Below are 16,323 nucleotides of genomic sequence, written 5' to 3'. Positions count from 1 at the left end.
TTTGAATGCATCATTCATTATCTGGATGGATGGGCTAGAGAACTGTTCGCAGGTTCATCTAATACCTTTTAACCAGCCAATAGCAGATTTGTGAGGGTAAGCTGACATGACCAGCCCATTAATTTTCTTTAATCTCCTGTGGTAAATTGCCACATTCTGCTGACACCTTGCACCATGAGATGGCTGAGATTAGGAACTTGCCACATGGTAAATCAGAGAGACAAAAGCACATTTCACATTTTGTGACAGAGTGGCTTAATTCACATGCTGCAGTTCCAACCATCTGAACATAGACTTCTTAAAAAATTTGAAACTGCCTTATTAATAGCATTTAATATGGCAAATATTGTTGATTGCCGCTCCTTGGGAAAAGTCGGGCCATTAAATTTGTCCAGTCACCTCAGCAACATTTGAGATGACCTTTTATCATAAATTATACTTCCACATTGGTCACTTCCATAATGTTCAATACTCCTTTGTTCAAGAGCTTCATATGCTTCAATTCTCATGTTATTGATCCATGCAAAGCATCATATTTTTTCTGAAGATTAAATTCCCTTTCTCCTGGTTATCACATTTGTTCATCAGCAGTTTTCTTGCATTTGATGTTTTTTTGAACCGTTACACCATGTTGATGTCAGGAACAAGCAGGATCAACCTCAAGTGGCTGCATTCACCTCTGATCCCATCACTCTGCATGATCCAATCACATATTCCAATCACATATATAATGATTTGGCCCACAGCAATTTTACTTTTAGCAATTTTTACTGTGACTATATACTTCATAGTCCCACTACTTTTCTGATCTTCTGCATGTATGGTGGAAAAAGAAAGGCAAGCAAATGAACTGCAAAATGTGTGCTGACTATTCTAAATAAATGATTTTTTTTTAAATTTCAAAACTTTTAAAATTAAAAGGAAGAATTTGAAAATTTTGGTTCTACTATACTCAAAATATGAAATAATTTTATGTTTTCAAAGCAGTTATTTCCAATAGTTTACAAACACAGTCCTCTGTCAAGTATTCTGGTATTGTGGAGAAATCTATTGTTTAATATTTCAGGTGCAGAGGTGATTTTTCATAATAAAAATGTGCACTTAAGCAAAATATCATAAATCTGAACTTAACTTGGAATGAGACTTCTTCTAAAATTACACTATACCTGGTGCAAAGCCCAAATGGTGTAAGTTTACCTGTCAGAGGTATCTCATAACTCTTGTTTTCGATTGCCAATCAGATCCCTGAGTGTCACTTTCACATCAGATTACATTTAAAATAAATTTGTATGTATAGTCTAGTGATAGTTCAACTGCAGTCGAACAGGTTGGTTTACATTGAAAGATTATTTTTCTCCTGACTCGTTACATCGCTACTGCTACATTGTTGACTAGCATAAGGCGGAAGAAATTTGCCAACTTCTCTCACAAGCGGTACATTTATATTTAATTATTCATAGCAGAATATAACTATCCATCGTATTACGGCATGGAAGGTGGCCATTGGCACAGCTGTTTTTAAGAGGAATCCAACTGTTCTCACTCCCTGGCGTTTCCTCTATATCCCTGTAATAGTTTCTCCTTCAAATATTTCGCAAACTCCCTTTTGAATCTGTCAGGTGGTCATTTTAAAACCCTAACCACATGTTGCATAAAAAGGTTTTCCCTCATGTCATCCGGTTCTTTTGTCAACTACCTTAAATCTCTCCCTTTGGCTATTGGGCACTTTAGCTATTAGAAACCTCGGGTGCACTGGGAAGCGCAAAGACTGGTAAAATGACACCAGGAAGTGTCAAGTGTGGGATCTTCCTGTGCTATGCCATTTTGCCAATGGCATGAAAGTTGGTGGCTCAGATGCCAACTGAGGCCAATTGAACCACTGAAATGGCGAATTAAGGGCCACATCACACCACTACAGCCATTTTGCTCATGTTTTGAGTGCCGTCTACCATGTGGGGAGTCTGCTCTCTGCAATGTGGCAGCCTCCAAGCGGACTCCTTCACAGACCCTCGATGGCCCATGGAAAGACCCACCACCACAATTGTGGCAATAGTACTGCTGGTTCTGAACCTATCCCTCTCCCTTCCCCCTGCTCCTTCGGTCACTCCGAACTTCAATACCTACCTGTCTTTGAGATAGCCCAGCCATTGAAGCACCATATTCCTTTTGCTGCAGCCTCAGCAATGGTCACTGCTGGTGGTGGCACTGCTGTACTGTCAGCCGGCTCTGGCAGCTCTTGGAGCAATATGTCATCATCCAGCAAAGCAGGTCGCCTCCCACTTCCAGCTCCGCCATCAGGACTTCTGCCATCTCCATAAAATTCTGCCAGTTTCTCTTTATTTGTTCTATCGAAACCCTTTGAGTTTAAACCTCTCTATCAAATATTCTTTCCTGCTCTAAGGAGAACAGTCCCAGCTTCTCCAGTCTGTCCATGTGACTCCTATCCTCCAATTATACTATCCTTCTAGAAAATCAACAATAATCTCTATACATTCTTCCTAAACCCCCGAATTGGACACCATACTCCAGCTGGGGCCAAACTTATGTTTTATGTCGGTTTTACCATCATTTTCCTGGCTTTTATACTTTATGCCCCTATTTACAAAGCACAGGACCCCTACTTTGTTAACCTTTCCTGCCAACTTCTTTCATGGAATGTGCGAGTATCTGGTATGGTCAACGTCCATTGCCCATCCCTGATTGCTCTTAAACCAAGTGGCTTGCTCAGTCATTTCTGAGGGAAGTGGCTGTGAGTCTGAGTCACATGTAGGTCAGACCAGATAAGGATGGCAAATTTCCTTCCCTAAAGATGGGTTCTTACAACAATCTATCATAGCTTTATAGTCAGCATTACTTAGACTAGCTTTATTCCTGATTCATTAATTGAATTTAAAATTCACCGGCTGCTGTGGTGGGATTTGAATCCATGTCCCCAGAACATTAGGCTGGACCTCTGGATAACTAGTCCAGTGGTATTGGAACTACACCACCATCTCCCACAGGGAGAAACAATCCTAGGTCTTTCTCTTCTAGCGCCCTGTTTAAAATTGCAACATTTATCATGTAATGCCTCTCATTCTTCATACAAACATGTAACTCCTCACAGCTCTCTGGTTGAATTTCATCTGCCATGTTTCCGGCTATTCCTTCAACCCATCCTTGTGTAATTGAAGATTACTATGAACATCTTCACTGTTTACTGAATTTTCAAGCTCTGTGCCATCTGCAAATTTCAAATGTGCCTGGTATCCCCAAGTGCAAGCCATTCGTCAATTCAAAATCACCAGTGACCCCGAGCCCTGGAGAAACACCTCCAATTGTGTAAACATAGAATTCACAACATCTCTGTTATCTATCCCATGGGCTTTAATTTTGCTAACAAGCCTAATATGTGGCACTTTATCAAATGCCTTTTAAAAGTCAATAAAAAGCAATAACAACTGCATCATCCACCCTCTCTGTTTCCTCATCAAGTAGTTAAACATGCCCTTAACAAATTTGGCTGGCTCTTATTTATTAGTCCATGTCCAACAGTTAATTTTCTCTACAATTATTGTTTCCACAAGCTTCCCCATCATTGATGTAAAACTAACTGCATGTACTTGCCATGTTTATGCTTCTTGCTTTTAATGTTATAATGTTATAAAAGTAAAGCTGAAGAGCAAAACAGTAAAGGGCGACATGGTGGCACAGTGGTTAACACTACTGCCTCAAATGCACCAGGTTTGATTCTAGCCTTGGGGACTGTGTAGAGTAGTCCCCATGTCTGCGTGGATTTCCTCCGGGTACTCCGGTTTCCTCCCACAGTCTGAATATGTGCAGATTAGGCGGATTAGCCATGTTAACTTGCCATTTAGTGCCCCAGGATATGCAGATTAAGTTACTGGGATTAGGTGGGAGAGTGGGCCTAGGTTGAGTGGTCCCCTTCCCCCCTGGGTTGCTGCTGCTGTCTTTTCTGTTTTTCCATTATCGTTCCGCGAGATAGTCAAGGAACGGTTGCCACCGCCTGGTGAACCCCTGAGCCGATCCTCTGAACGCATCTTTTATTCGCTCCAGTCTTATGAACCCTGCCATGTCGTTTATCCAGGCCTCCAAGCCCGAGGGTAATGTCCCCCTTTCCTTAGCCTCATTGAAGGTTCTCGCCAGAAGCGGGGCCAGCAGGTCCATATACTTCCTGTAAAATTCCACCGGGAACCCATCTGGTCCCGGGGCCTTCCCTGCTTGCATATTCCCAATTCCTTTGATCACCTCCTCCACCTCAATCTGCGCCCCAAGACCTGCCACCTCCTGCTCCTCCACCCGAGGGAACTCCAGCTGGTCCAAAAGGTGTATCATTCCCTCTTTCCCGTCCGGGGGTTGGGCCTTATACAACCTCTCATAAAATGCCTTGAACACCTCGTTCACTTTCCCTGCTCTCTGCTCCATCTTTCCCGTTTCGTCCCTAACTCCTCCGATCTCTCTCGCCGCCCCCCTCTTTCGAAGTTGTTGGGCCAGCAGCCGACTCGCCTTTTCCCCTTATTCATATTGTATTCCCTGTGCGTTCCTCCACTGCGTCTCCGCCTTTTCCGTGGTCAGCAGGTCAAACTCCGTCTGTAGTCTTCGTCTTTCCTTGTATAGCCCTTCATCCGGGGCCTCTGCATACTGCCTATCCACCCTCAGAATTTCCCCAACCAATCTCTCTCTTTCTTTACCCTCTTGTTTCCCCTTGTGGGCTCTAATGGAAATCAGCTCTCCTCTCACCACCGCCTTCAGCGCTTCCCATACTACCCCCACCTGGACCTCCCCACCATCATTAACCTCCAGGTATCTTTCGATGCATCCCCTCACCCTTCCGCATACCCCCTCGTCCGCCAGCAGTCCCATGTCTAATCTCCAAAGTGGGCGCTGCTCCTTTTCCTCTCCTAGATCCAGATTCACCCAATGTGGGGCGTGATCTGAAACGGCTATAGCCGAGTACTCCATTCCTGCCACTTTCGGGATCAGCGCCCTTCCCAAGACAAAAAAGTCTATCCGGGAGTATACTTTATGGACGTGGGAGAAGAAGGAAAACTCTTTCCCCACCGGACTAGCAAATCTCCACGGATCAACCCCTCCCATCTGCTCCATAAATCCCTTAAGCACCTTGGCCGCTGCTGGCCTTCTCCCGATCCTGGATCTGGACCGGTCTAGCCCTGGGTCCAGCACTGTGTTGAAGTCCCCCCCCCCATTACCAAGCTTCCCGCCTCCAGGTCCGGGATATGTCCCAGCATTCGCTTCATGAATCCCGCGTCATCCCAGTTCAGGGCGTATACGTTCACCAGCACCACCGCCTCCCCTTGCAATCTGCCACTCACCATCACTTACCTGCCCCCAATATCCACCACGATGGTCTTAGCCTCAAACGATACCCATTTCCCCACCAGTATTGCCACCCCTCTGTTTTTCGCATCTAACCCTGAGTGGAATACCTGTCCCACCCATCCTTTCCTCAGTCTAACCTGATCCGCCAATTTCAGGTGCGTCTCCTGGAGCATGACCACGTCCGCCTTCAGTCTCTTTAAGTGCGCAAACACCCTTGCCCTCTTAATCGGCCCATTTAAACCTCTCACATTCCACGTGATCAGTCGGGTTGGGGGGCCATTTACCCCCCCCCCCTCGTCGACTAGCCATCGCCTTTTTTAAGCCAGCTCCTCACCCAGGTCCCACGCTCCCGTCTGTCCCCCAGATGGCGCCTTCCCGTCCCGAACACCTCGTCTCGTATCAGCTCCCCCTTACCCTCAGCAGCAGCAACCCAGTTAATCCCCCCCCACCCTGCTAGATTCCTCTCTAGCTTGATTGCTCCCCCCATATTGCTTCCGGGAGTCAGCTAACTCTGGCTGACCTCGGCTTCCCCCGTTTATCCTTTGACCTCCCTGCGTGTGAGGCCCCCTTCCTTCCTGCGCCCTTTTCCCGTTATAATTTCCATTGCGCGGGAAAAACCCCACGCTTCCCTCTCGGCCCCGCCCCTAATGGCGCAGTTCCCTCATTCCCCTTCCCTGTCCCCTTTTCCACCGGTTCCCACATTTCTTCGTGTGTGTCCCCTCAGGGGGGGGGGGAGAAAAAAATTCCCCGTCCAACATTCTTACATATTAGCCCTCCCCTCTCCCCACTTTACATTTCTGTGCCACCACCTCGCTACCTCTCTCCAGACATCAATTTCTCAAGTCTAGTCCAATTTCTCTTCCTGAATGAGTGTCCATGCCTCCTCCGCCGTCTCGAAGTAGTGGTGTTTGCCCTGGTGTGTGACCCACAATCTTGCCGGCTGCAGCATCCCAAATTTGACTTTCTTCCTATGGAGCACCGCCTTGGCCCGATTGAAGTTCGCCCTCCTTCTCGCCACCTCCGCACTCCAATCTTTATATAAGCGTTTCACCGCGTTCTCCCACTTGCTGCTCCGTGTTCTCTTAGCCCAACTCATGACCATCTCCCTGTCCCTGTAGCGATGGAACCTCACCACTATTGCTCGTGGTGTTTCCCCTGCCTTTGGTCTTCTCACGAGGACCCGGTATGCTCCCTCCACTTCTAGGGGGCCCGTTGGGGCCTCAGCTCCCATTAGAGTATGGAGCATCGTACTCACATACGCCCCAGCATCAGCCCCCTCTGTCCTTTCAGGGAGACCTAAAATCCTTAGATTCTTCCTCCTCGAGCTGTTCTCCAGGGCTTCCAGCCTTTCTATGCAGCTCTTATGTAGTGCCTCGTGCGTCTCCGTTTTTACCACCAGGCCCTGTATCTCGTCTTCATTCTCGGCTGCCTTTGCCTTCACTCCACGGAGTTCCATCGCCTGGACCTTTTGTGTTTCCTTCAATCCCTCGATTGCCAGTAACATCGGCGCCAGCACCTCTTTCTTGAGCTCCTCCACACATCGTCGGAGGAACTCCTGCTGTTCTGGGCCCCATACCATCTGGGCTCCCTCGGCCGCCATCTTGCTTCTCCCTTCTCTTCCCTGCCGCTGCTCCAGAGGATCCTCCGCAATCTGGACACTGCTGTCGCTCCTTTCCATCCACACCCGGGGGGACTTCTTCCTTTGTCACCTCACACTGGGTTTGGCCGTAAAAAATTTCCGTTGGGGCTCCCGATAAGAGCCCAAAAGTCCGTTGAAACGGGAGGTGCCGAAACGTGCGGCTTAGCTGGTCATCGCCTCAACCGGAAGTCGGCACAATGGGTGCAATTTAACGCACAAAATACAGAGTTCCGTTTGGGCAAGTATAGTGGGGTCTTTGTCGAGAAGGACCATCAAAGGGGACTCTGTTGTTTTTTCTGGCCTCAGTGGAGAATACGAGGCTGCACTTACCTCACTTCATCAGTGCAGGAAGAGAGCGGGCTCCATTTTCAAATACCAATCTCTCGATCCCCCTCAGATACCTCACTGTGACCTCTCGACTCCCCCACTGCCCCAACTTATCTCTTAGGGGGTCCGCGAGTCCCCCTCACCCCACCTCTTAAGGATAGGGCATCCACGGCCTGATCCCTGGCACAGCCAACCTGACACCCAGGCACCTTGGCACTGCTAGCCTGGCACATTGCAGCGCCCCATCAGCCTGGCAATGCCACCTGTGTGTACCAGCGCTAAACGGTGTCATGGCGAGGTCTGCCAGGTGCGGAGGTTCGTTCCCAGGCCTCGGGAGAATCGGTTGCCGACATATTTAAATTACTCTAATGGCTCACTTAAATGTAAATCTGGATCTTGTTAGATCCCGCGAACGTTCCGAGCGTCACTACTCTCGCAAGATTTAACGGCCTTGCCACGTCTCTGAGTCAGGCGCGACGAGATCGTTCAATCACGCCCAAAATACAAATATCACACCCATCTGAACTTTCCCCAGAATTCATGGAAAGGTAGAGAAATGCTTTTGACCACCAGATTCCATGTTCCCACTGATTTCTCCACAATATGGTGAAACATAATTCAGAGTCCTGTGCTTGTGAGAAACAAATGTCAAATGGTTTAATTGGGGAAAATTCCCTTTAAAAAAAAATCATATGTAGCTGGTTATCACAAAATACAACTATGATTTTGCAGCCATTACAAAAATGCTGCACCTAATGCCGAACTAATTTGCTAAATTATATTTTGAAATGTGTTAATTTTATGCATAAAACCATGGCCCGTAACTTCCTGGCTCCGCGGCATTGGATTTGGGGGGTACTCCATAGATGCATTGGGGAAACTCTCTTGGAATTTCCCAGGTAAGGGTTTACCCAGAAATTGTCCAGATGTGCCAATTGTGTTTGGATAATTGCCCTGGGTGGGGAATACAAAGCGTATTAAAGCACCAACTTCAGATGGCACTGCCTGTTTACACTTCGAAGAAAAAGCACTTCTAACTTCTGCGTAACTATTTTTAAGACGCAGACCGAGCACCACGTGCGTGTCACCACACACACCCCTACCCCCCCTCCAACTATGCATCGCACCCCCCTCCCCCAGGGTATTCACTACCCCCTGCCCCCACCCGCACGGGATTCCCATTCCCGACCCGACAGAGCTCAATCCCACACCGGCCCAAACAACCTTCGACCCGGAAACCTACTCTCAAACACCCCCTTCGCACTACTGGAGCTTCCTCCCCCTCCCCTCCCCAACTCCTTGATGCCTTTGCCCTCCACACCCTGATGTCCAATCTCCCACCCCATCCTCCATGCTAGCACAGTGGGCTAAACAGCTGGCTTGTAATGCAGAACAAGGCCAGCAACGCAGGTTCAGTTCCCGTACCGGCCTCCCCGAACAGGTGCGGGAATGTGGCGACTAGGGGCTTTTCGCAGTAACTCCATTGAAGCCTACTTGTGACAATATGCGATTATTATCATTATGTCCAACTTCCCACCTGCGCCGATATCCAAACCACCACCCCAACAACCCATTCACTTATCTTAGAAACTCACCTTCCCTCTTTTAGTGGGACCTTTAAACTCACCTCCTTTACAGGCGCTAGTGCTGTAAAAATGGGGGGTGTCGTCCTTTACACTTTGCCACATAAGCTGGGGACGAGCTTCGCTTCTTGACTCTCTCCCGGCCTGAGTCAGACACGGATAAGACAAGTGCTTACAAATGCCACTGGAGGAAGTTACGGCCTCATGAGTTGTGCTACCTCAAGTTATATTAAACTTTCATCTTTACCAAATGCTATTTATATGTTTAATATATGATGCATGGTAATTTTATTCATTAACTTAGAATAACTTTCAAGCTGACTTGTCGAAGCAGCTTGAAATACTCCAAGTTCCATAATTTTGCCTCTTCTTACCAGTTTACTGCAGTTCTCAGAAGTATATAGTGCAATTTTGTCAGTGTTATTTTAATGCAGTATCAGAATCATGACACATATGCTTTCATCCAAACCTACTCATTATTTAATTTTGCTGAATTTAAGTAAGAATGATTTAATGAACTTGTTACCATTTTTCTACTTTGTTTTGTACTGAAATAAACTGTTCCAGCCTTCAGTGGAACCACCTGTGGTGGTAACAGGAACATGCTATTTCAGCAGCTTCTTTGCATTCTCATTATAACACAAATGATTCCACTGGGGATTGAAGTTATTTTGTAACTTCGACCTAGCATTTGCCTACATTTGTTTTGTGATTTTTCCCCTTTTCCTCCCCCAGATGCCAACCTGGATTCTTCGGACAAAGATGTTTGGAGACTGAGCCCTTGAGAACATATAAACCTGATCTAAGTATGTTATGTAAGGAAGTGTTGCACTACTTCTAGGTATCCTTGGTGACACCACTGGAGTTGGGGATTTTTACAGAAGCAGCATATTAAGACAACAAGGTTTTGAAAAATACCATTTATTTTGATAACTTTTTCTTATGCTGTGGAGTAACCCAGTGGTTTCACCAATGTTTTGGGATGTGTGTCCTCGAATGCTCTGTTCTAATGTTAAATCCTTTCTATCTTGTTTCTTTCTCTATGGTTTTTGTTTCTCTTGTCAGGTGTCCAAATGAATTTACAGGTGATCGCTGCCAACACTACGTGATGGCCAGTTTCTACAGTACGTCCATTTCTTCTCTTCTTAAACTGAAGCATGCTATTGCTGAATCATAGCATGCTTTTCTGTTACTGCTTTCTGTTGATGATGCTATTATCTGTCTTTCCTACATCACAATCCCTAATATCCGCCCTGAAACTATTAAACCCATATAGCTTCAGAGTAGAATAAGGAAATTCAATTAGAAAGTTAGTACCACTTACTGGATATATATGAGTATGTCTTGTTCAAATCAAAAACCAAAATGAGGCATCACGGGTTGACAGAACAAAATTAGTCATTTTTTATAAACAGTTATTGTTCATTTGACCAAATGATACAGCCAAGGATATCTATAGAATTCCATTTCTGTATGCTGTAGGATGCATAGAAGTCTGAATTTCTTGAACTCCAATAAATCTGGTCAAAGATTGTACTTGGAATTGCCTTTTGCTGACTATATGGTCAGGTAAAGCACATGGTTATCATGTATACTAAATGGGGATATCAGTTATCAGCTGTGATGTCCAATTCCTTGTTAAGACCACAAATGTCAGTCAAAATTGAAGAAAGCAATAGCACTCTGAATTCCATTGAATGATAATACCGTTTGAGGGGCACAGCTATGGGAATTGGGCACTGCCTTGCTTGAAAGGTGTTTGGGAAAACAGGTTTTTTGAGTTGGGGTTATTGAGGACTCGGAGCCAATATCTGTGATGTTCAAGTGTCATCTCAGTTCAGTTGCATGGTTGTTCCGTGACATTTGGAAACAAAGAATTAATGTTTTGCCGAATGTTTTTCATGGTACTTTCATAAATATCTAAATGTCATTATGACTAAACTTGTGCTGAAAAAATAGACAAATGACTATTCTATACGAGTGATCAGCAAACAAAATTTATATAGCATCACTTATACTAGTAATCTAACATGATCTAATTGAATATTTCCACGTCAATGAGATTTGTATGCAGTTTCTCTTCAATCACCCTTTTACGCCAAAGCATGTTTGAGAATAGCTCACCGTTTGTTTGTAACTCATTGGTTTAAATGGTGCAGCTCTCTTCCTATCTTCATTCTGCAAATTAAATAGAAATACACCCAGGGTGAGGGATGCTTCCATCCAAGGCAGAGGGGTAGGGGGCCAACAGTGGTTACCCAACATTCAAAGGCTCATGTTTTTTAGCAGATTTTATTTATTATGCAAACAAACCCATTTCCTTTCCTATTTTTTTGCATTGACTGAATAATTAAACTCTGTGAAACTATGCTGATTATAATTTCAGGTAAGTTTCAGATGTTGACTAGGTGGGACTTATCGTCTATAGGATATGATAAAGTATGAAAATGTAAAACTGTTGAAATTTTGATATAGTAATGAAGAAATGATGTGGGATTATATTAACTTTAAAAAAACTTCAAGGTAATTGAGCGTTTACAATTTCAGTTTATTAATTTTTCTTTATTTTAGTTCCTTCCTGGGTTTAATTCTAGTTGCAGTATTATATCAAGTTTTACTTTCTACCTATAATGGCCTTGCCCATACTTTCTATCCTTCATACTTCAGATGCCTTCTTTTCATTTAAGTGCACTACCATCATTCCTCTAGCATTCTCTTTATAATTCCTATTCATTCTGCCCCTTTTGCCAAGGTCCCCTCCCTCAGTCTATGTGTGGAGTGATTTCTCATCCTTGATAATTCAGTCTTAATCTAACTGCCCCTAATTTTCTCAATGACTCCTCACTCAGCTTTCCTCACTCACAAGCATAGCTATCCATTTGAGCTTGCCACGAGGCAAGGCTTTGCCACCCTGGAGATTTTGGAAAAGAAATTGGAGTACCCAATTCATTTTTTCCAATTAAGGATCAATTTAGTGTGGCCAATCCACCTACCCTGCACATCTTTGGGTTGTAGGGGCGAAACCCACACAAAGATGGGGAGAATGTGCAAACTCCACACGGACAGTGACCCAGAGCCGGGATCGAACCTGGGACCTCGGCGCCGTGAGGCAGCAGTGCAACCACTGCGCCACCATGCTGCCCGCACCCTGGAGAGTTTAATCTGTGACTTCCTATGTGGAATTTGTACATTCTCCCTATGTCTGTGTGTTTCTTTCAGGTTCTCTGGTTTCATCCCACAGTCCAAAGATGTGCAGGTTAGGTGGATTGGCCATGCTAAATTGCCCCTTAGTGTCCAAAAGGTTAGGTTGGAGGCGTGGGCCTAGGTTAGGGTGCTCTTTCGGAGGGTTGGTGCAGACCCGATAGGCCGAAAGGCCTCCCTCTGCAGGGTGGCAAAGCCTTGCCGCGTGGCAAGCTCAAATGGATAGCTATACATGTGTGTGAGGAAAGTTGAGTGAGGAGCCATTGAGAAAATTAGGGGCAATTAGATTAAGACTGAATTATCTAGGATGAGAAATCACTCCATACATAGACTAATCTGTGACAAGGCAATCTCTGATCACTGTCTTATCTTCTTTTCTGCCTTTGTAGTTCTGGCCCACCTCGTCTCACATCACACCTTAACCTTAAGACATTTTTTCCTTCTGAGCTTGTCACCACTGCACCAGTTAAGTCCTACCCTGCCCTCTCTGGATTTCAAGTCACGCGAAAGCATTGTTACCATACAATTCAAACTTATTACTCCCACAATTGCTTCTTCAAATCCCTACAATTTGATTTTCACCCTGCACTGCCAACATAAAATTCCAGTCAAAGTCATGGATGACATTTTTTGTGACAGTCACCACATTGCATTATCACCCCAAATCTTCAGCTTTTCCAAAGTTCAACATCATAGTATCCCCACACTGCAGAAGGAGGCTATTCGGCCTATCGGGTCTGCACCAACCCTCCGAAAGAGCACCCTAACCTGGACCCATGCCTCCAACCTATCTCCGTAACCCAGTAACCCCACCTAACCTTTTGGACACTAACGGGCAATTTAGCATGGTCAATCCACCTAACCTGCTCATCTTTGGACTGTGGGATGGAACCGGAGAACCTGAAAGAAACACACAGACATAGGGAGAACATACAAATTCCACATAGACAGTCACCCAAAGTCGGAATCGAACCAGGTCCCTGGCGCTGTGAGGCAGCAGTGCTAACATGGTTAATCATTCCCTGGCCCTCTGTGTTACAATCCCAGTTAATGTTATAACTGGATGGGAAGATTCCAGAAAGGAGCCCTGGCTCAAATTTTTATAAAATTTGGAGGAACAGAATCACAGGATCACTAATTAGTTTTAACAACAAAGAAAAAATATTTAGTAAACATGAAAAATTGGGTTATGATGCAATGCTCCTTTACTCCCCCTTAGCTTAACAAGTACACACAGATTTTAAGATGAACATGAATTACAAAGTACATCTTAAGCTGAGTAACGCAAAGTCCCTTTAAACAGATAGATTGGCTGTGGTCAAATAAACTCTCTACTCTGAATCCAAGTTCGTGTCTGTGGATTTTTCCTCAGAATCCCCTAGATGATTGTTACATGAGAGCTTCCAAACTCCACTCCCAAAACATGCTTTAAAATCATCTTTCACAATAATGCCATCAGTGTTTTACATTTCAAAATCCAGTCCAAATTTTCCAAATAACTATTTTACATAAAGTTTACACTCCACTTTTAACAGTAAATCCAGTATCCAGGTTTTACACCACATCCTTTAGCATTCCTTTGTCTTGACTTCTGCACACAATTGCTTTAACTTTCGATTCCCAGAGTCTATTAAATGGCATCAAACTTTTGATTTACCTCTTGAGGTCTGCTTTCCCAATTCATATCTGGTTACTGCAATTGTCTCTTTAACTTAGAACACTTTGTTTACTCTTCCTTGAATTCTTCTGAACAATACCTTGGACTCTGTTCTCTTAGCTTCAGTCATCTTAAAACATTCTTTCTGCCCAATTCCATGGTTATCTGGACAGTAACTGGTTCTTTGGGAAGCCTGCCTCTTTGCAGCTCCTGTCCTGTCCTGTCTTTCTCCTGGCATAGTTGAAAGATGTTCACACTTTGGTATCGTTCTTCAATTGCAATATATCCAGCTAAAACTAAAACTTAAAAACTATTCTCCCTTTAAAGGCCCTTTGTTGTGAAGCAACCACTGCTAGTTTATTTACTTTCCACACCATAGCCCTTTCTAGGCACAATAAAAACACATTTGGAACTGAACCAACCCCCACACATACATACATCTTTGTCCAGCATGAATCTAACTCAGGGTTTATCCTTCCTTCCACAGAAACATTAAATTAAACACACTTAAAGCTGTACCTCATTTCTAATTTTCACCAATGCCCTTCTCACAACCTTTGTTTTCCAAAACTCTGCCATCTCTCTCCTCTGTGGTGCACCTTCAGAAGATTGCCTATACTTGATTCTATTGTCACATGCCACACTGGAGCTAGCATGTATTCAGCAATACATTTTTCCTCCTGCCACATAGTCATTTCTGCAAGATCACATAATTTAACCCTTTGTCCCTGAGAGGTTTTTTTTTGTTGGCTTAAAAAATGTAATGGTATTTAGAAAACTGGCCCACAAACTAATGGTGTAGGCCTTCATATGATGTCTCAGCCAATAACTCAGGCAAATACGAACGTATTTAATGCTGAACTTGACCTGGGATTACCATGAAATTGGTGCAAACCACATGCTTAAATTTGAATTTAAATTTGATTTAAATATTGTTTATAAAAGAAAAGAAAAAGAGAAACAACCAATTTGAATTTAAAGCACAATGTCAGTAGGGTAAGTGTATTTTTTATTGGTGTTGTGGTGATAGGTATATTGTAATACATATGTATGAGCATATATGATAAATTGAATTTCATGTCTTTGATGCTTATGGAGATTTTTCTGGGTCATTTTAACTCTCCGCCTCAACTCATCTTCAGCATCTTACTTGGTGTAAAGCATATTGCCCTGTTCAGTTATCTATTAAACAAAATTGTGAAGTATGTCAGCCAGTATTATTGAGACCCAGTGGGGAACTGAAGAAGAATCAAGCTGGTGAGTCAAAAGATCCTGGAATAATTTCCACATGTTATCAAAGAAAGCAAAAAGGCAGAATTCAGATTTATCACTTGTTATCCTGAATGAATTAAGCAACTCTTTGTAACAAAACAGAGAAAAAGTTCTGCAAACGTGGTTGTATATAACTTGAATCCTTTCATGTACTTTTGCAAAGTTTCATCTGATGTGAAAGGTCAGTTGGATGCACTGACATAAAGTAACTAGAATTTGTATTCTCTGAGCATTGTTAAGCTGGGATTTAAAATTCCAGTTGCAGTGTGGACTCAATCACACACATGGGCGAGATTCTCCGACCCCCCGCCAGGTCGGAGAATCGCCGGGGGCTGGCGTGAATCCCGCCCCCGCCGGTTGCCGAATACTCCGGCACCGGATATTCGGCGAGGGCGGGAATCGCGCCGCGCCGGTTGGCGGCCCCCCCCCCCCCCGCGATTCTCCGGCCCAGATGGGCCGAAGTCCCGCTGCTAAAATGCCTGTCCCGCCGGCGTAGATTAAACCACCTACCTTACTGGCGGGACAAGGCGACACGGGCGGGCTCCGGGGTCCTGGGGGGGGCGCGGGACGATCTGGCCCCGGGGGGTGCCCCCACGGTGGCCTGGCCCGCGATCGGGGCCCACCCATCCGCGGGCTGGCCTGTGCCGTGGGGGCACTCTTTCCCTCCCGCCTTCGCCACGGTCTCCACCATGGCAGAGGCGGAAGAGACTCCCTCCACTGCGCATGCGCGGGAATGCCGTCAGCGGCCGCTAACGCTCCATGCGCCGCCCGGAGATGTCATTTCCACACCAGCTGGCGGGGTACCAAAGGCCTTTTCCGCCAGCTGGCGGGAGGAAATTCGTCCGGCGCCGGCATAGCCCCTTAAGGTTGGGGCTCGGCCCCCAAAGATGTGGAGCATTCCGCACCTTTGGGCCGGCGCGATGCCCGACTGATTTGCGCCATTTTGGGCGCCAAACGGCGGACATCACGCCGATACCGGAGAATTTCACCCAAGATTTCCTTTTGATCTACACTGAAGTTGATCAATCTTGCTGTAAGGCGAAAAAACCAAGAACGTCCATAGAATAAAATGAGGTGTGAGGAATTTAATTACTCATGTTCCGCAACATCATTACTACCTGCACGTGTGAACGTGTTCAGAACAGAAACAAATGAATAGAGAAAGAAAGGTCTTTTGGCTTAACATGTCAATTTTGTCAAGTATGCTACATACAGACAATGTTTTCCTCTGATTTTCTATCCCTCAAAGCCTCAAGTTTCACATACAATGTCTGATAAGTGGCATATTCTTTTGTACATCCTCA

At 45.0% G+C, this 16,323-nt stretch overlaps 1 protein-coding gene across 2 annotated transcripts in view; it reads left to right on the top strand.

The window, feature by feature from the left end:
• LOC140426939 (pro-neuregulin-2, membrane-bound isoform-like) overlaps positions 1–16,323 on the top strand; it is a 1,113,957-nt gene that overhangs the window by 1,038,148 nt on the left and 59,486 nt on the right. Inside the window, exon 5 of one of the 2 annotated variants that reach the window (XM_072512245.1) lies at positions 9,955–10,013. In XM_072512245.1, the coding sequence (XP_072368346.1) occupies positions 9,955–10,013 (59 nt within the window). Of the gene's footprint in view, positions 1–9,624; positions 9,696–9,954; positions 10,014–16,323 lie in introns of both variants that reach the window. The other variant, XM_072512244.1, reaches the window with a different exon arrangement.

This window comes from Scyliorhinus torazame, chromosome 7 (genome assembly GCF_047496885.1).
Source record: "Scyliorhinus torazame isolate Kashiwa2021f chromosome 7, sScyTor2.1, whole genome shotgun sequence".
Classification (NCBI taxonomy): domain Eukaryota; kingdom Metazoa; phylum Chordata; class Chondrichthyes; order Carcharhiniformes; family Scyliorhinidae; genus Scyliorhinus; species Scyliorhinus torazame.
This window is presented reverse-complemented; position numbering and strand designations above follow the sequence as displayed.